The 19,587-nt window shown below is 37.0% G+C and overlaps 2 protein-coding genes across 4 annotated transcripts in view; one reads left to right on the top strand and one right to left on the bottom strand.

Annotated features, from left to right (window-relative positions):
- Positions 1-9,087, bottom strand: part of cacnb1 (calcium channel, voltage-dependent, beta 1 subunit) — a 62,225-nt gene extending 53,138 nt beyond the window's left edge. For all 3 annotated transcript variants that reach the window (XM_079627923.1, XM_079627922.1, XM_079627925.1), the window contains exons 1-2: positions 8,788-9,087; positions 4,329-4,415 (exon numbers count right to left, since the gene is read on the bottom strand). In XM_079627923.1, the coding sequence (XP_079484049.1) occupies positions 4,329-4,415; positions 8,788-8,880 (180 nt within the window). In that variant the 5' untranslated portion in view covers positions 8,881-9,087. The remainder of the gene's footprint in view (positions 1-4,328; positions 4,416-8,787) is intronic.
- Positions 9,088-10,471: 1,384 nt separating this feature from the next.
- On the top strand, positions 10,472-12,873 carry rpl19 (ribosomal protein L19). The gene is made up of 6 exons (XM_079623517.1): positions 10,472-10,571; positions 11,410-11,516; positions 11,606-11,728; positions 12,032-12,152; positions 12,380-12,490; positions 12,685-12,873. Exons 1-6 carry the CDS (start codon positions 10,567-10,569, stop codon positions 12,806-12,808), a joined length of 591 nt encoding a protein of 196 aa, XP_079479643.1. The 5' UTR covers positions 10,472-10,566; the 3' UTR covers positions 12,809-12,873.
- Positions 12,874-19,587: the final 6,714 nt, after the last annotated feature.

Consider the following 19,587-nt stretch of genomic DNA (forward strand, 5'->3'; position numbering starts at 1 on the left):
GAACGCATGAACGTATCGTTACGAAACTCAGTATGGGTCATCAGTACAACGCCCTAAAGGTACTCAAAAGATTATGAGACAGCGCCACCTTTTGGTCAAAAGTTATAATGAAATTTCCAAAAATGCTAATAACTTTTGAATAAATTTGCCTATAGTAATGACACTGATCTCAATAGATTCCTTGGGTTATGCTGAAAACATAGATACCAATTTTGCCATAGTCAATCAAAGTTCCTGTCCGCCATCTTTATTTTCTTTTAAAACCTACTTTTTCGAACTCCTCCTAGACCGAACGTCCGATTTTCACCAAAATCGGATCGTGTCATCTCCAGACTGTGCCGAGTAAAAGTTATGGATTTCGTGTCGATAGACAAAATCGTTTTCGTATACCGCAGTGGCAAAGTTGAGGCATGATGCCAAAATGACTATTCAGGCTTTATATCTGCAATGCCTTGACATATTGACACCAAACTTTGTATGTGTCATTGTCACTTCACTCTGACCACATCACATCAGTTTCGTAACTGCGCCACCTATTGGTCGAAAGTGATAATCATATTTTTAGTTATTGTATGTGATTTTTCAACCATTTTGCCAAAATTCATCTTCAAATGTCTTTAATTGCTCCTTGCTGCAGTGGGTCTCACACTCCCAGCCACTTTGGCATGTCTTGTCGTCTTGCTTGCGCTTGGCCCCGGTGATTGCTGCTTGCAGCTATATTTAGGGGCCAAGCACTGAAGGTGCGGGCACCTATTGTATCTGTTCCCGTTCTTATTCTTCTTTTTTTAGGGGCCAAGCACTGAAGGTGCGGGCACCTATTGTATCTGTTCTGGTTCTTATTCTGCTTCTTTTTCTTTTTCTTTTTCCGACTGGGCGTCTATGGCAGCCTATAGAACCGTTTGCGGGAAACTTATGAAAATTGGCACAGTGATAGAGGACAATCTGAACTATCACCATAGCAAATTTGGAGTCTCCAACTCATTCCCTCTAGCGCCACCAGCTGTCCAAAGTTTCACTCATGTTTATGCTAATAACTTTTGAACCACAAGGGCTAGAAACAAAATTCTTTTTTCCTCTGATTCCTGAGCTCATGACGATTCGACTACACCCTATGACGTCATTTTCCGTCATAATAGTTTTCCCGCCATTTTGAATTTTCCGAAAAAACTACTTTTTCGAACTCCTCCTAGGCCGTTGCTCCGAATTTCACGAAAAATGAACCAGATCATCTCCAGACCTGGACAACCAAAAGTTATGGAATTCAAGTTGATTCGAATTACCGTTCTCGAATACCGCGCAAATAAATTTTACGTAGCGCTTGCGAAAACAGACGTAAGGCCGTATCTCCACAACGCTTTATCGGATTCAGACCAAATTTGGTACATGTCATCACAAGCATGATCTGAGGCTACATGCTGCGTTTCGGCGCAGCGCCACCTACTAGTCTGGAGATATGAAGAATTTATGTTTTTGCTTATAACTTCTGAACGGTTTGTTCAAAAATCACAAAAGTGGTCTCGGTAGATTCAGGGCGTCGGGCTGAGTTGACTGATATTCAATTTTCCCATATCGGCCATTTTGGCTGTCGGCCATTTCGAATTATGTGCTAAAATGCTGTATTTTATGAACACATGAACGTATCGTTACGAAACTCAGTATGGGTCATCAGTACAACGCCCTAAAGGTACTCAAAAGATTATGAGACAGCGCCACCTTTTGGTCAAAAGTTATAATGAAATTTCCAAAAATGCTAATAACTTTTGAATAAATTTGCCTATTGTAATGACACTGATCTCAATAGATTCATTGGGTTATGCTGAAAACATAGATACCAATTTTGCCATAGTCAGCCAAACTTCCTGTCCGCCATCTTTATTTTCTTTTAAAACCTACTTTTTCGAACTCCTCCTAGACCGAACGTCCGATTTTCACCAAAATCGGATCGTGTCATCTCCAGACCGTGCCGAGTAAAAGTTATGGATTTCGTGTCGATAGACGAAACCGTTTTCGTATACCGCAGTGGCAAAGTTGAGGCATGATGCCAAAATGACTATTCAGGCTTTATATCTGCAATGCCTTGACATATTGACACCAAACTTTGTATGTGTCGTCGTCACTTCACTCTGACCACATCACAACAGTTTTGTAACTGCGCCACCTATTGGTCTAAAGTGATAATCTATTAAATCATATGTTTAAGTTAATGCATGTGATTTTTCAACCATTTTGCCAAAATTCATCTTTAAATGTCTTCAATTGCTCCTTGCTGCAGTTGATCTCTCACTCTCAGCCACTTTGGCACGTCTTGTCATCTTGCTTGCGCTTGGCCCCGGTGATTGCTGCTTGCAGCTATATTTATTAGTTTTATTGGACCATAGAAACAGATCTCTATTTAAGTTCCAGTCGTGTCTGACAACTGAATATGCTGGATTTTTTTGGATGAACAAGGAGGAATTTGGCCTTTGTGTTTCCTCATATTTGTACTCCTGTGGAACAGGAAGTCATGGCTGGACAATTTCATGTTCTTCCTAGTTACCCCTGTGTTTCTTAAAAATGTAAAAAATTAATGGAAATATACTTCAGAGATATTTTACTCATAAAAAAATTCTAGGGGTGCCAATAATTGTGGCCAATGTGTTTTGGAGAAAAACATTTATTTCATAGTGTGATTTCCCCCCCCCACTTTCAATTTGTTTACATTTTTAATAAAATAAAATAAAAATAAACAATGCAGATTTATTTTTACAGCAATCTTTGATCATATTTACCAGGGGTGCCAATAATTCTGACCACAACTGTAGTATGCTTGCTTTTCTGTTAAAAGTAACAGTGGTTTGTGAACGTAGACGCTTTAATAAAAATAATTTATCGTTTATACTGGGATGTGTAGGTTGTGTTTATTACACAAAACTTGAAACTATTTCAAAGAAGTCTATTTAAATGTTTTTAAATGGGAAGTGCATATCCTCATGATGTTGGTTCACCCTCCACTGATCAGAAAATTAATATTTTGTGTTTTGGTATTGTTTTAATATAGAGCTTGGTCTATTTCAGTTATATTATGCCTGTTTCTCAGATCATAAAAAAGTGTGCCCCCTATAAAAACAAAAGGCCCCCTAGATAAATGGCTCATATGCAGGTGAATGCTGCACATTGATGGTGGTTGAGGAGATTCCCCAGTTCCATGTTATAAGTGCTTTGAGTGCAGATAAAGGCACTATATAAATGTAACAAATTATTATTATTATTATTAGGGGCCATGAAATTATTTTAGCATGTTCCTTAAGTTTCCCTTATAATGTCATTAAGGTTTTTTGCACAAAAAACAATTATATATGTGGAAGAAATTAAATGATTATTTTCAACCCTCATTCTGACCCACTCTGTCTGTCTAAAATGAGCCGTTTTTAAACTGCGGCTCCTTTAAGGCTTGTCAGTAAACGGCCACTGTTATGATTGGCTAACGAAAAAATATTGAGTGTTTCTTTATCAATATACATTTTTTATTTAGAAACAAAGCATTATCAAATACTTATTGTTTGCGCTGTAGCTGCTGTCAGATTACATACAGTTGGCTGCTTCATCCTTCAACAAAAGTTTCTTTGCGAACTCTCCATTACACTGCCTCATTTACAAAACAATCTGCAGTCAAATGTTCTTAACAAACATATAATCTGGGACACCATTAAAATAAACCATCCACTTGTTCCTGATGCTGGTATCCTTCTGAAATCTGTACAGAGACGCAAACGAGCTGTTCAGATTTGCTAATGATTACATTTAACAAAACCCAATACATTAATAATGAATAAATTTGTGTTCTTAGAAATTTACTTCACTGGAGCGCTAAATGACAGCAAAGGTAATAAAGAGGGGAAATTACGCAATAATTGACATAATAATGTACGTAATGCACAATGCAAAAAAGTAAGAGTAGTAATGAATGAATGAAATGAATGGTAGTGTACTATTCCAAATATATGTGCTCATGTATCTAAACAACATATTTGTTTGTTCCAATATTAAAAACTGCATCCTGCAGGATTAAAGAACAGAAATCTTCCAGTAAAAAGGAGAAGAACTGCAAAAACACCCACAGACCAACAGCACAAACTACATGTCAGAGCCTTTGACCTCAGACTGTAAGCACAGGAAGGCTCGGTATAGTAAAGACAACAACTATATGCAGCTATAATGTAGCTGTTTTAAAATGAATGCTGAGAACCTGATTACATGGTGCATGATGGTTCAAAAGGGGGAATTATATACCTTATGATGACTCAACAGTGAAAGACACAAAGCATTTCATAAGGAACTGGCCGTCATACCTGTCGGACGAAGCTGTTGGAGGTTGTGTCTGAGGAGGTGCTGCCATCTGAGCGTTTGAAACGGCTCTTCCTCTTTGCACACTTCCCCTGAAAGAGGGAACATTAGAGAGAGAGAGAGAGAGAGAGAGAATTAAAGGAAATTAGAAATAATAGACACTTTTTTGTATGCATGCCCACTCACACAAACTGTAGATTCCACATCCTGTCTCTGTGTCCAGATATGATTACGCATAATTACTTATGTCCTCCAGTGTTCTCTGGGAATCAGTAATCTGATTGGCCTCAACACTAGCCAATGGCCTGGCTGCCCTTGGCAGGGCCCTCTATATGGCATTCATAGGCGCCAGACTCCGTTGCCATCGAGACCAGAGGGAGGCTATATTGGGTTTGGTGGCACTAAAAGACCCTGATAGATCAGGCAATACTGCGACATGTTCAAAACCACATTAACAGCGATGCACACAAGCTTTCTGACACAAATGCTTGCAAAAGGACTTTAACACCACAGAAAATGACAAATAAAAATGGTAAAGTTATTATATAGGGTTCATGCAGGGTTCACACCTGTATACAGGGTTCACACCATATATAATGTTGAATATAATTGGTTAATAATGCAATAGGTGATATTTGTGGGCCCTGACTCCTCCTGATAATGCCAAATGTCTTATACCAGTAAAAAGTGGCTTAAAGTGATAAAAAAATAATTCTGTTTTCAACTTCAGAATCATGAATATTTTTAATTCTGGTGTCACCATTGTCCTGTGCCTGTCCAAGCCTGTTCATTTCCACCCCCAATGTAATACCAAATTCACCATTTTAATCAACAGTACCATATTTTACCATATGTCTTGAATCGTATCGGAATCTACTAGTATCGGAATAATATTGTATCGTGAATTCAGTATTGTATTTACCCAAGAACTTGCCTCTTTCTATGCAGATAAAATAACATAACATTAATTTAAAACCAAACAGAAGGACAGAACCCCACTGTCTGCATTGCTACCGCACACTATAAAAGGCTCATAATAGTCGTTGAAAGTCGCAAAAAAGCATAATTTATCACTGCCTTTACAAGTTGTTGTGGTATACTAGACACTCTAAAAACTTATTTAGCACCATAGATCATGTATTTCAATATTATTAAAGTCAAAATAAATAAACCTTTACCCAATCCTGGTCTTGGTGTGCATAAATCACCTTCTTTGCTTCACTCAAGTAAAGGAATGATTGCAAATAAGCTAAAATAAAATATATTATATTAAATTAAAAACGCCCTGATGTTGATTATTTGTTGGTGTTTTTAATATGCTTTAAGACAAACCTTGTGCAAATCGACTGTTTCTTACGTCACAAACTTCCTTGTAGCCAAACACGTCAATGTGCCGGTGGGCTTTAGCATAACTATGACCGCTCTAAAGCAGAGGTGTCTGCCAGGTTATATTGTTCTGTTGATATGAAAAATCAGGTACATTTAGCAATATAGCAGGTGAATTATGTATATGATGTGTATTACGATGTTATGATGAACTATATTTCTTTCTCCACTGACGTTCTGAGTTGTTCAAACTGCGTTTCCGAATGCTGACTGCCAGAAGGTCTGAGGTGGCGAAGGGGAAAATGGTTAGTGTAACATTAGCAACACATTATTAGCTGTTTTATAACGTAGTCAAGCAAAATGATAATCATATTCATTACCGTTATGTGTCCTACATTGTAAAGAGCGATACCAGTGCGCAGCGTTTACTACAGTAAAGTTGACCGAGTGGATCAGGTAGCTGGTGTGAGTGGAGGCGGGGCTAATTAACATATTTATTATTCCATGCATACTAAATGAAGCAAGGGGAGTTACTTTCAAGCTATTTTAAAGGTCCTTGCACACTGAGTCCGAAATTCTCGTCCAAAAATTTTCGCACATTAAAAAATAAATACGACCTCACGTTGTGTCAATCACATTTACACACACTGCCTCCGAAACTTTCGTCCGTCATACATTTTTTTGGATCGGGTTCGTTTTTCACATCCTTAGCAAGCATTTTGAGAGGTGTTTCGACAATTCAGAGCCACCGAATGACATATACGAAAAAAGGCATATTAAAATTTCTTCTCAGTGTGCAGGAACCTTAAGGCATGAAAACATACTTTTTCACTGAAAAAAAAAAGAAGGTTTAAATATGTCTATAATAGTTTTGTTTATAATATATGTTTATAATAGTTTTAGGGGATACAATTATTGACTAGGAGGACTTTAACAACTTAATCTGTCCTGTATGAATAGATTGGATCAAACAAATATTTCAGTAAAATTATTTATTTCATTTTTAAGTTTAAGTTTTACAAGTAATATTTATATTTTATTTTATTTCAGTCTTGTTTCAATTATTGTAATAGTTTTAACAATAATAATGCTGAAAATAACCTTATTGCATTTTTGATCTTTACCTTTAAGGTCAATTCACATCGCACAGACAAACGGCGTCTGTTGGCGTTGGTCGGGGTTTGTTTTCACCCGACTGAACATGTTCAATCAGCGTTTGTCGGTGTCGGGGCAGTGTGAACATGACAGTCATTTTTCATTAAATTCTGAAATCCAACTGCCAACTTGTTTGTTGTCGTTTGTCTGTGCGGTGTGAATTGGGCTTAACAATCACTGTATCCAAAGACCAAGCAAGCAGGATATCAGAGAGCAATGAATGCAGTACACAATACACATACAATATTTTAATCCAACAACCATCTTTAAAGACCATAATGTGGAAGGTTTGTGAGAGGCAGGAAATGCTCATGTACAGCAAAAGCAGATCTGAGAAAGGCCAGCAAAATGTCAAGGGAGGGAGGAGTAATGTATTGCTATGGTGATGAGAGGTTTCCTGTTGACAAACAGCCTCTGAGGCTAATTGGGTAATTAAGGGAGAAAATCTGTGCCACGGGGGCAGGGGAAATGATTTTTGAGTTACACACTGTCACCACTAGTTTATCACAGAAAACGAAGAGAAGAGAAGAGAAGAGAAGAGAAGAGAAGAGAAGAGAAGAGAAGAGAAGAGAAGAGAAGAGAAGGCTTAATAAAGTTTAAATGTAATGTCCTCAAATGACCATGTGTGGCTAATGATATTAATATCTACATTAAATTCTGACGTATGGCCCTATGCTTAACAATATTAGGAAATACACTTTTTCTGATCTCAACCACCTTGTTCACACACATTCACACTCGCTTCTCAACACTCCGCCTCCTCACAGCTATGTATAGACATGATTCAGATAGAGCACCTCTCCACAGCACAGGTCACACACATTCACGCTACTGCATTATATAAAGACCATTATATAAATACAGCACTAACAATCAGAAACACTACTGAAACATCCATCCACACACCAAACTAATAAGCCGTGCTGAACAGGATGATGACGACGAGTGGCCTTTGTGGAACAGGTGCACGTTCATACATCAACCATCCTCTGAAATAAACCACTAGAAACAGAGAAAAGAGCAGAGCCAGTGAGAGGAGAGGGGAGAAATGTATTAAAAAAAACTTTAGTTAAACTGTCCTGTCTCCTCACAAATAGAAAGTGACAAACCTAAAATTTAGACAGAAAAATAGAGAAGAAAGAAGAGAGTGATCGGGAAGCTGTTTGTTCAATTTTTCACAAGGTCATGCTATCACTGGTGGGCAATTACATTTTGGGTTAGGATAGATAGATAGATAGATAGATAGATAGATAGATAGATAGATAGATAGATAGATAGATAGATAGATAGATAGATAGATAGATAGATGAAATATCAATATAATAAGCCAGTGGTGGTCCGGTGTGGGCGTGGTTTGGGATAAGAAAACCCCCCACGGTCAAAGCGCTATAACATCACATATTTTATAGCATGCACTCACAGTGTCAGACACCTCTTTTAATTAACTTTAACTTTAAGGCTCACGAGACGGGCCTTAACTAGTACCATATGTAGCCTACTTTTTAACTGAACAAAAAAGCGATCTCTTGTTTAATTAACAGCGACGGTTCGTAACTTATCAACAGAATAGATCATAAAAAATGCAAGACTCTAGTAGGCCAGCTGTCTAGAGAGACAGAGTGAACAGGGACTAGGTGATGAAATAATGTTTTCCCATTAATTACCGGAGAAAATGCGTTTTTTCTAAACGAAATGTCAATATTCAAAACAACGTAGCTCATACATAAACAACTTTATGTGTCTTTCCTCGCAGACGCAGAATCACTTCTAAAAGACAATGTGCCGAGCGCGAGCGCAAAGATGCCGCCTTGTTGCCAAGTAACCACAATCTGAGATACGGTTAATAACGACTAATCTTTGCCATAAACAAAATCTGAGTTTTCACTCAGCCATTCTTAGATAGCGGGCAGCAGGTTGTATTTAGTCTTTCGCTGGATGCTCGCACTTGTGTAGGCTATAAGCTGAGCAGTATCTCTCTCTTACCTGAGCGTGAGAGCCGTGGTGGTCGAACATGTCCATCTGGATTTCCTGGGTTGAGGTGGAAGGCGTCCTGGACATAATACCCTCCTGTACCATCGATTTAAACTTTAAATTCGGTTTTATTGTTTCATTTAGATCCTACTTTCAGTTTATTATACATTGTAAAATAATTCAAGATAAAATAATGCAGACGTTGGTGGTTTTCCTCTTTTCTGTGTCTTACAGATGGCTTGCCACTGCGCTGTTGCGCCCCCAGCCCTGGTGGCGTTGAGCAGAAACCCTCTCCCTTCCCTTTGCAAATACAACGAGCCCAGTCAGTCTCCAGCTGTTCAGCGGAGGAACCAAGCCCCGCCCTACTTCCTCATCAACCAATCAGGTAGGAACAGGGCGTGGCTCGTTGACTATCCTCGCACTGATTGGCTGATCGAATGAATATTACTATGAGACGGATGACGCCTGTTGTTCTACTCCTCAACTGCTCCATATGAACGCGAGATGACCACACCCATTGATTCTATATAAACCACAATATTTTTTGCTACTACTAAAATGGCTCATAGGATCTGAGTCATTTTAGCATACAGGAATGCAGTTTTTCAATTACCCAATCAAGTAAAAAAAAATCCATAATCGATTTTATTGTCAGAGATGAAGGTGGTTAACAAAATAATACAGTAAATATAAAAATGGCAACAACAAAAAAAAAGTACACAAGCAGTGCTTCCTTCCTATCTGATTGATTGATGAGGAAGGATCGGGGAAGGATCAGTCAAATGAATAACTGAACTACTCACTCATTAAGACAGTGACTTGCCGCCACCTACTGGCGGTTTAGTTCCACATTTAGAGTATCATTTTATTTTTCAATTCATGTGACCCCTGAGCTGAATTAAACAGTCTGTAAATATACCACATCGGATGCAGCTTTGGAAAAATAAATGTTATATGGCCACAGTGTAGCCTTACAAGTTTGTTAAAAAAATTCTATGTTGAATCAAAATATGTCTTTCTAAAGCAATTTTTTATCATGTCTATTCAATGTGTTTCTCATCTAACACAATAATGACTTTAAAAAGACCTTTTGGGGGGCTATTTAATATTTTTGTCAGATTAATTTAATTTAGTCATTTTGGAGTTTGTCCAAACAGAAACTAGTTTTTCTACCTAAAAAGTTCACCCAGGGAATTTAAAAGTTAAAAGTTAAAAAGTAAAATATAACTAATGAAATGATCTGCAGCACATACTTACATTAATGTTTGTTACCTAAAACGATTAAAAAAGGAGTAAATAAATATGACTCCCAAAGTCACCAGAATTTAATGTTTTGGTGCTATTTTGTCAAGAATTTCTTCACAGGCATTGCATGCCCCCAGAGTGACCCCCCTACTAAATTTGAAGTACTTTGGTAAATTTTTTTAGATGGGTTGGGGTGTCGTACTAAAACGGCATTTTGTTATTGCATCAACACACTAACCAACTATTATTTCACTACCACATTAGGCTACTAAATAAACCCCAGGTTCTCATCTCTCAACAGGTGAAACCCTGCCCCCGTGTGGCCAATTTATTAAACAACAGTTCAAAGCTAGCCTACAAATACGACTGCCTACAACACCCAGCAGTAATTTGTGGACCCCTCCCCCCTCCATATAGTGTAAATACAATTTAGCACAGTAGGTGGCAGTAATGTAACAAATTGGATGCAAGCGGCCGTAAAACCCCGAAGAAGAAGAAGAATCTCCCTCATTGCCACTGGCATTCGACTTCCGCTGACTAGCAGCCATGAGGTACGGTCTAACTCGTGTTTTATTTATCTAATTTATTTGTCTAATGCGGATGGTTTTTATATATATTTTAAGATATACACTCCTTGCTCTTTTTAAAACAGATAATTAGACGATTTACGATGTAATGTTGCTATATGGGTAACTTATACTTATAGTCGCCATGTTATGTCTTCAGACTGGCAAACGTGTTGTCGCAACGCTTAGAAGCTGATGTAACTTTTCACGTTATATTTATTTAAATTAATTGTACGCAGTAAAAGTTTGTCAAACGTAGTTTATCGTTGTATGTGTGTGTGTGTGTGTGTGTGTGTTTTTTTTATCGTTTTTTTCTTTATTTTTCGGAGATAACAGAAGTCTACGTGGTGGAGAATGCGGCCTTTATCAAACATGGTCATACATGCCCCATATATAGATTAGGGGTACTTTGACGTTCTTCTTGTCCTAAAAACAAGGACAGTTAAAAATAAACTCTAATATGGCCTCATATTTTTTATATCAGCTAGATTTTATATATACAGGTGAAACTTGGAAAATTTGAATATCGTGCAAAAGTTCAGTTATTTCAGTAATTCAACTTAAAAGGTGAAACTAATATATTATATAGACTCATTACATGCAAAGTGAGATATTCCAAGCCTTTATTTGTCATAATTTGGATGATTATGGCTTACAGCTTATGAAAACCTTTTCACAATATTCTAATTTTGAATTTGGGGGTTTCATAAGCCCATGGCTGAATATTAATTCAAATGATTCATTTAAGTTAATGAAATTGAATAGCTTCGTACTAAATGTCAAGAATTTATGGGATTGATCTAAAACAGTCCTTTTTCTCCAGCATGCTTAGGCTTCAGAAGAGGTTGGCGTCCAGCGTTTTGCGCTGTGGCAAGAAAAAGGTGTGGCTGGACCCAAATGAAACCAATGAAATTGCCAACGCCAATTCCCGTAAGCAGTTAAGATCTCCTTGAAACATTTTTTTTTTCTGCATTGGTGCAATGAATTAATCAATCATCTGTCTTTCTACCTTTACTTAGGGCAGCAGATTCGTAAGTTGGTTAAGGATGGTTTGATCATCAAGAAGCCTGTAACGGTGCACTCTCGTGCCCGATGCCGCAAGAATACACTGGCACGGCGAAAGGGCCGTCACATGGGTGTTGGTGTGTACCAGTTTAACGACATTAAGTTATAATTTGCACCATTTAGACTGAATCCAAAGAAGTTGCTGTTATCATGGCAACGGGAATCACAGCAATCTTCACTTGGCAGTCTTGTGGGGCTTCCAATTATATCTTTTTGCAAATTTCAGTTTATGCATACAGTTTTTGTGCTATGAACACATTGTTCTATTGTATCTAGAAACTATTGGTAAATAATAGTTCTGTAATCCAGGGCACTAAAAGTAGGCAGTAGTAGTCAAGCTCTTTTCTGGGTGTGTTGTGATTGGTTATGTTTGCATGCAGGTAAGAGAAAGGGTACAGCAAATGCACGTATGCCAGAGAAGCTGGTCTGGATGAGACGGATGCGTATTCTGCGACGCCTTCTGAGACGTTACCGAGAGGCTAAGAAGATCGACAGGCACATGTGAGTCCATGTTAAAGAGAGATTAATTTTAATTGCTTGCATTTTACCCAGAAGTTTGCTGTTTAGTTTCATGCAATTACACTCAACCATATGGCAGCTTTTTAGGACTGCTATTGTGAATATTGCAGATTTGGCAAGATCCATTCTCCTTACTAAAAGTTGTGAAAGTACAGTCTGAATTTTGGATCCAAAAATGAATGTTTAGTGTTTCTGTGTCTCCCCTTCAGGTACCACAGTTTGTATCTGAGGGCAAAGGGTAACGTGTTCAAGAACAAACGCATCTTGATGGAGCACATACACAAGCTCAAAGCAGACAAGGCCCGCAAGAAGCTCTTGTCGTAAGTGTGCAAACCACAATAACCAGTGTGCTCAGCATCATTACACCTCTCAGCTGCTGTGACCTATCAGAGAAAACTTTTTCTGAATTGAGATGAAAATGCCTGAAATATTCTATGGCAGTTTTAAATCTGATAAAACATGGTCTTACTCTGCTGTAAAGAACAGTGCTAATCTGTCTTCTTTCACCCTGCAGTGATCAAGCGGAGGCTCGTCGCTCAAAGACCCGGGAGGCACGGAAGCGCCGTGAAGAGAGACTGCAGGCTAAGAAAGAGGAGATCATGAAAACTCTTGCCAAAGAGGACGAGTCCAAGAAATAAGATTGTCTTATTACCTTGCCTCAAATGTTCTTCAACTGTGATTAAAATAAATGCAGTTTGTTACAGCTCTTTGGTCTCCAGAGTGTATTCATGAATGCATATGCATTCCAAGGGATGATTTTGTGAGCTCTACACTAGTTGATCTAAACATAGGATACAGATGCTTCAAAAAAAGAGCACTCTTACATCACTGTAAAATAAACTATTTTTAAATGATCACAATAATAATTTAACCACATGTCTCAGCACTGCTGCACTTGAGAATTCAACTGATTTTTTGGGAATAATTAAATTGAACAAAATGGCAGACTACCAGTGTAAGAAATGACTGCATTCGTCTGAATGTCAACAGAATGGCGTTAGTCATTTAAGAGAAGGTAAGCTCTTTTGATAAAAACAGGAGGTCATGGCGATTACAAAGAATTACAGAACTAAAACTGTCAAAGTAAAAATTGAATTGTCCCTTGGTATGAGTCAAGTAGATCTGAAGGTATTGGTTTGAGCTGCAACATAGTAATGCAAGCACAAGGAAACCAGTATACTGTTGCTCCATGGTGTTTTATGTAGTTTACAGCATTTTTCTCAGTCTGCTCTGTTCCTGTGAGCTCTAGGGAATCTCTGTTAGTCTTTGGTATTTAGCTCTCGTCCTGCAGAGAAAGAGCCATACCTGATTGATGATTCTGATTCTGGGCAGTTAGATTTGGGAAAGCTAAAATGCATTCAATAAATGTCACCTGTTGATGTCAGTGCTGTATGATATTAAAATGACGTGGTAAACATCAGTAAACAGGTTGATGAAGACAACTTGCCAAATACACATCACACAGAATGTCAATATAATGAATAATGCAATCACCAGGCCTTTGATTGTCCACCTGTCTTCTTATCCTGAGACCTATATGACCAAAGATGCAAATGAAAAAGATTAAAAAAAAAAAACAAGCCATCTTAAGCACTATACAGTAAAACAATCTTCAAATTATTACATCAACCAGTGCAAAAATAAATACAACTAATAATAACTTATAATAAAACTAACATTATATAATAATACAATAAACTGAAATATACTGTAAATACCTAACAGTTTATTGCACTAGTCACTTATTTTTTTAATGAAAAAATAATGCAGTCAAGTCAGATTAAATAATAAATTAAATCATAACAAAAAATAATATTGTGCTATTGTCAGTGCGATATCCAAACCAATGCATTATTGAGCAATACCAAATTACACAATGAGTAGCCTACACCGAGTACACAAAGACTTAACAAAACATCTGATACACTGTAAATAATGATGTTCCAAAGCTGTGAATAAAACTAAGATAATTGGAGTTTTACAATAAAATACTAGCCCTATTTTAGTTGTACGACTTCAAAATTTCACGTTACTTGTCGTTTCTTTGTAATTGTTTGTAAAATTTACTAGTAATTTCTGAGTGAAATTTTTTTCATCACCAATTTCAAAATCACCTAAATACAACAGTTAGTGTTAAGATGTTTTCTGAATGGTCTCACTTTCTGGGATTAGGGATCCATAATCCAATCCTGTACAGAACACAAACCAGGACCAGATGCTACTCCTGCTGAAAAACTTCCTTGTAATGATTTGTAAGAACAGTGTTTCACACAGTCGGAACTGATTCAAAAGTTGAAAAATGGCTGAATATGTAGCCTAGTCACCATTTCATTTCTATGATTTTTTTAATTTTTTTAATTTTTTGCTTGTTGATCTCGATCTCTCCTTGTGCATCTCTATTGTTAAAGAAACAGCTCTAGAAACTTCCTTATAATATACAGGTTTGTAAAATCATGTTCTAAAAACATTTGAATGCCATTACGCAACAACATAAACTTTATACACACTGAAAACTATCAACATACATTCTAAACCTATCTCAGCTTGTCTCTTGAACTTAATCAAAGTGAGGGTAACACTTTACAACAAGGTTTCATTAGTTAACATGAATATAGCCTAATGAATAATAGAATATGAACTGCACTTCTGCAGCATTTATTAATCTGTGGTAATGTTAATTTCAACATTTACTAATACATTATTGAAATCAAAAGTAGTATTTGTTAACATTAGTTAATGTACATTAATTCATGTTAGTTGATACAGGCACTAATCTTAATGTTAACAAATGAAACCTTATTGTAAAGTGTTACCAAAATTAGATTGACCTGCTGGGACTGCATAGTATTGTGTGTGAATCTCTCAACTACAATGAAACAGGTTAGGTTTAATGTTAGAGTTACTTTATGTATTTCAATAGCAAACACACATAATTCACATGACATCATAGACAGTATATAAGAGCATGACATGTGGTTCCACTGTGAATTAGCACACAATATAATAAAATCACAGTGCCATCTACTGGACTCATGTCAGTATTACCCGTATGGAGTCATGTGAGTGGATGGGTCAAAACTTTAGTGCTTCAAGATGGAGGCACCTTTTTTCATCTATTAATTATGTGCTTTAAGTTTATTGGTAACACCTTAAAATAAAGTTTGGTAGGTTAAAGTGCCTCTGTAGTCAATCATTGTATCCCTTAAAACTCATCATTGATCACCAAAATTACATATTTATTAAGCATTTATTCCTAGAATTAATTTTCTTCATGCCTTAAAATAGCTTGAATATAACCCCTCACCCTTGCCTCATTTAGTATATGCGGTCCTATAAATATGCAAATTATCCCCGCCTCCACTCACTCCACTCATCACCAGCTCAGAGATTCACTCGTTGACGATCACACGTTGAGGTGATTAGTTCCAAAGCAGTCTGGGACGTCATAAACACCAAACATGGTATATCCATATACCCTCTCTTGTTGGTGTCTAATATTTTCATGCACCATAAGGGAGTGTAAGTGATTAAAACTATAAGTGATCTAGGAGCTTTACAGCTTTTTTTTACAGATTGAAAACACGCTAAGTCTTTCCCTCAGCCTCACTTTCATCGCTGTCATGGCGCTGCTCTGAATAATACTTGAGCCAATACACGTAGAACAAACTAAACCAGCCAAGTCTCATACAGAACAGTAACTTCACCCTGTCATTTTTTAAAAAGTACAGACTAGTATTATAAGATTTTTAACTTGAGAAGGAATTCGAAAAGCTAAAAAATTGCATTATTTTTGTGTATTGATCTCCCACGGAACTTGCTACAGTTCAGTGTGCATAAGGATGAGCTTCAGAGACCAGTTAATAAATAACTTGGCTTGTGTGCATTTATAGGCCTATATCTGGTGCATAACACAATAAATCAACAATGTTGTTAATTAGAAACATACCTTTGTACTAAATGCCTCAAATGGATATTCACCCAAAAATATAAATTCTGTTATTATTTATTCCCAACCTGTAAGATTTTCGTTCATCTTCGGAACAGAAATGAAGATCTTTTTGATTATATCCGAGAGATTTCTGTTTGGATTTCTTCCATTGACAGCCAAATGCAACTGACACTTTGATGCTTCAAAAAGTTAATAAAGAGATTGTAAAACCAATCCATATGAATCAAGCAGTTTAGTCCAAATGTTCTGAAGAGACTTGATTTAATTTAGGCTTTTATAGAAATTTTGGACACATTTGGATTTTACGTTTTAAATGAGCAAAACTTTCTCTAAAACCTCAAGAGATCCTCAAACTGCCCCAGACTTGATTCATATTGGAAAGTGCAGTCCATATGAGCTTCTTGGAATATAATTAAAGAATGTGGAATAGAATGTAATAAACATAATAATTGACATGCTGCAACATTTACTGACTGCAATTGCAGATTTTTTCCCCATTGATCTCCCTGAGCAGAGTAAACTAAAACTTAGTGTAGTGAAGTTTGAACACAAGTCAACAGGCCGGTTGTGACATATTGTCAGTTATGTATAGTTTCATTGTGTTTTTGTTCATGTGTCTGTTTATTGTGTATACTTTCAGTTTAGCCTTCTTCATTGGTTTCCAGTTACTGATTAGTGTCACAGTCTGTGTCTCGTTTAGTGCCCTTTTTAACTCTTTATACTCCTGGTTCTGTTTAGTTCAATGTTGGTTGTCATCTTTGTTTGAATTATGGTTAGCATTTGTTTTTCTCCTATTATCTTGTGTCTATTCTCAGTGTAGATTAAAAATAATAACTTCTGTCTTGAGTCTCCTGCACCTCCATTCTGGTGACACACGTTACTAAATATTTGACTGTTGTATACTTTTAAGCTTAAATCAATGTAAACTAAATATTTAGGAAAGCCTCAGATCAGGAGTAATGTTTGGAATGCAATTACAGATGGATTTAATTATAGCAATGTTGACATTTATAAGCTACTTGCTCATTTGAGGAGAAAGTACATTACGTAACTGACTTGATGTGATGTTGTGTGCAAATAATAATTAAACATTTTAAACTCTATTGTTTGATGCTTTATTAGTAGTCTATCAATATTTATCACTATTTATTTATTTTAGATATTTATTGATCTAATGTGAAGTGTACATCCAAATTTACGGTAAGAAAGAGGTTTTTCAACTTCATTGCCGTAAACCCGAAAATCCTTAGAGCTTTTAAGCACAAATAATAGAAGTTTAAACAGAAGAGTTAATGTAAGTGTTTTTATAAAATCATAAACTTCTTATTTCTTATTCACGTCCATTGTAAGTGCCACATAACAAGCATTTTTGCTTATGTTTAAATTAGTTTTTTTTCTGATTTCACAAATGCTGTTCATTGAGGTTTAACTGTATTTAAACCTCAAATATTCCTATCTAAAAAGAAAAAAATGGATGAATAAAATTTGTGAAACAATTGTAGAGTGTAAATACTATATTTGAATGATAACTCATAAAAATAAAAATGGTATGAAGCGGTTCAGTTAATTTGATAGAAAATCAAATCTTTTCACTCAGGCAAAGGCAGTAACAATATCACCACATAATGAGTGTCTCACACCATATTGCTGTTCAGTTCTCCAAATTATTCACGGATTGTCCATGATCTTGTGCTTCCTCTTTGACTGTTGACACCAAAAAACACAAATATTCTTGCTGGGAAATGCAACAGGACTCCACAATCCACACTAAACATGTAACAGAGTGTCATAGATGTTTACTGGAAGAGTCATATTTGTCTGACCAAGATCATTTCTGCTGACACTGGAGAACTGATGCTGATCATTTCCATTGTGAAGGTGCTTCTTACAGTGACGTGACCATCAGACCATCAGTGCCTGCGTCACTTTCCTGCCCTGTGTGTCGTGTTGTGTGGACCTGACCTTCTCTGTTTATTTATAATAAACATCTTTTACCTGCATCTTGCTTCCTCTCGCATTTCATGACAAAAAAGGAAAATTAAAAATACTAATTCTTATACATCAGGGGTGTCAAATGCTGCTACTGGAGAGCAACTGTCCTGCAAAGTTTAGCTCCAACCCCAGTTCAACACACCTGATCCAGCTAATCAAGGTATTCATGTTAAATCTTGAAGTTGGTATCCGTAATGCCACATTAGATTTGTTTTCGTTGAATTCTGCCAGTAGGAGGTTTTCAATGGAAATTAGAGAATTTTCATCAAGCCTAATTCCCATCACCTGTAGGGTACCACAGGGCTCCATTTGGGGTCCCAATCTTATTAGGGGCCAAGCACTGAAGGTGCGGGCACCTATTGTATCTGTTCCCGTTCTTATTCTTCTTCTTTTTTTTCTTTTTTTCTTCCGACTGGGCGTCTATGGCAGCCTATAGAACCGTTTGCGGGAAACTTATACAAATTGGCACAGTGATAGAGGACAGCCTGAACTATCACCATAGCAAATTTGGAGTCTCCAACTCATTCCCTCTAGCGCCACCAGCTGTCCAAAGTTTCACTCATGTTTATGCTAATAACTTTTGAACCACAAGGGCTAGAAACAAAATTCTTTTTTCCTCTGATTCCTGAGCTCATGACGATTCGACTGCACCATATGACGTCATTTTCCGTCATAATAGTTTTCCCGCCATTTAGAATTTTCCGAAAAACCTACTTTTTCGAACTCCTCCTAGGCCGTTGCTCCGAATTTCACGAAAAATTAACCAGATCATCTCCAGACCTTGTCGACCAAAAGTTATGGAATTCAAGTTGATTCGAATTACCGTTCTCGAATACCACGCAAATAAATTTTACGTAGCGCTTGCGAAAACAGACGTAAGGCCGTATCTCCACAACGCTTTATCGGATTCAGACCAAATTTGGTACATGTCATCACAAGCATGACTTGAGGCTACATGCTGCGTTTCGGCGCAGCGCCACCTACTGGTCCGGAGATATGAAGAATTTATGTTTTTGCTTATAACTTCTGAACAGTTTGTCCAAAAATCACAAAAGTGGTCTCGTTAGATTCAGGGCGTCGTGCTGAGTTGACTGATATCCAATTTTCCCATATCGGCCATTTTGGCTGTCGGCCATTTTGAATTATGTGCTAAAATGCTGTATTTTATGAACGCATGAACGTATCGTTACGAAACTCAGTATGGGTCATCAGTACAACGCCCTAAAAGTACTCAAAAATTTATGAGACAGCGCCACCTTTTGGTCAAAAGTTATAATGAAATTTCCAAAAATGCTAATAACTTTTGAATAAATTTGCCTATAGTAATGACACTGATCTCAATAGATTCCTTGGGTTATGCTGAAAACATAGATACCAATTTTGCCATAGTCAATCAAAGTTCCTGTCCGCCATCTTTATTTTCTTTTAAAACCTACTTTTTCGAACTCCTCCTAGACCGAACGTCCGATTTTCACC

Source organism: Phoxinus phoxinus, assembly GCF_949152265.1.
Source record: "Phoxinus phoxinus genome assembly, chromosome: 1".
Classification (NCBI taxonomy): domain Eukaryota; kingdom Metazoa; phylum Chordata; class Actinopteri; order Cypriniformes; family Leuciscidae; genus Phoxinus; species Phoxinus phoxinus.

Excerpts from the sequence above, each read along its gene's own strand:
- rpl19 (XM_079623517.1), top strand. Across the intron at positions 11,517-11,605 it reads AATTGCCAACGCCAATTCCC|GGCAGCAGATTCGTAAGTTG; the intron begins GTAAGCAGTTAA and ends ACCTTTACTTAG. Across the intron at positions 11,729-12,031 it reads GGGCCGTCACATGGGTGTTG|GTAAGAGAAAGGGTACAGCA; the intron begins GTGTGTACCAGT and ends GTTTGCATGCAG.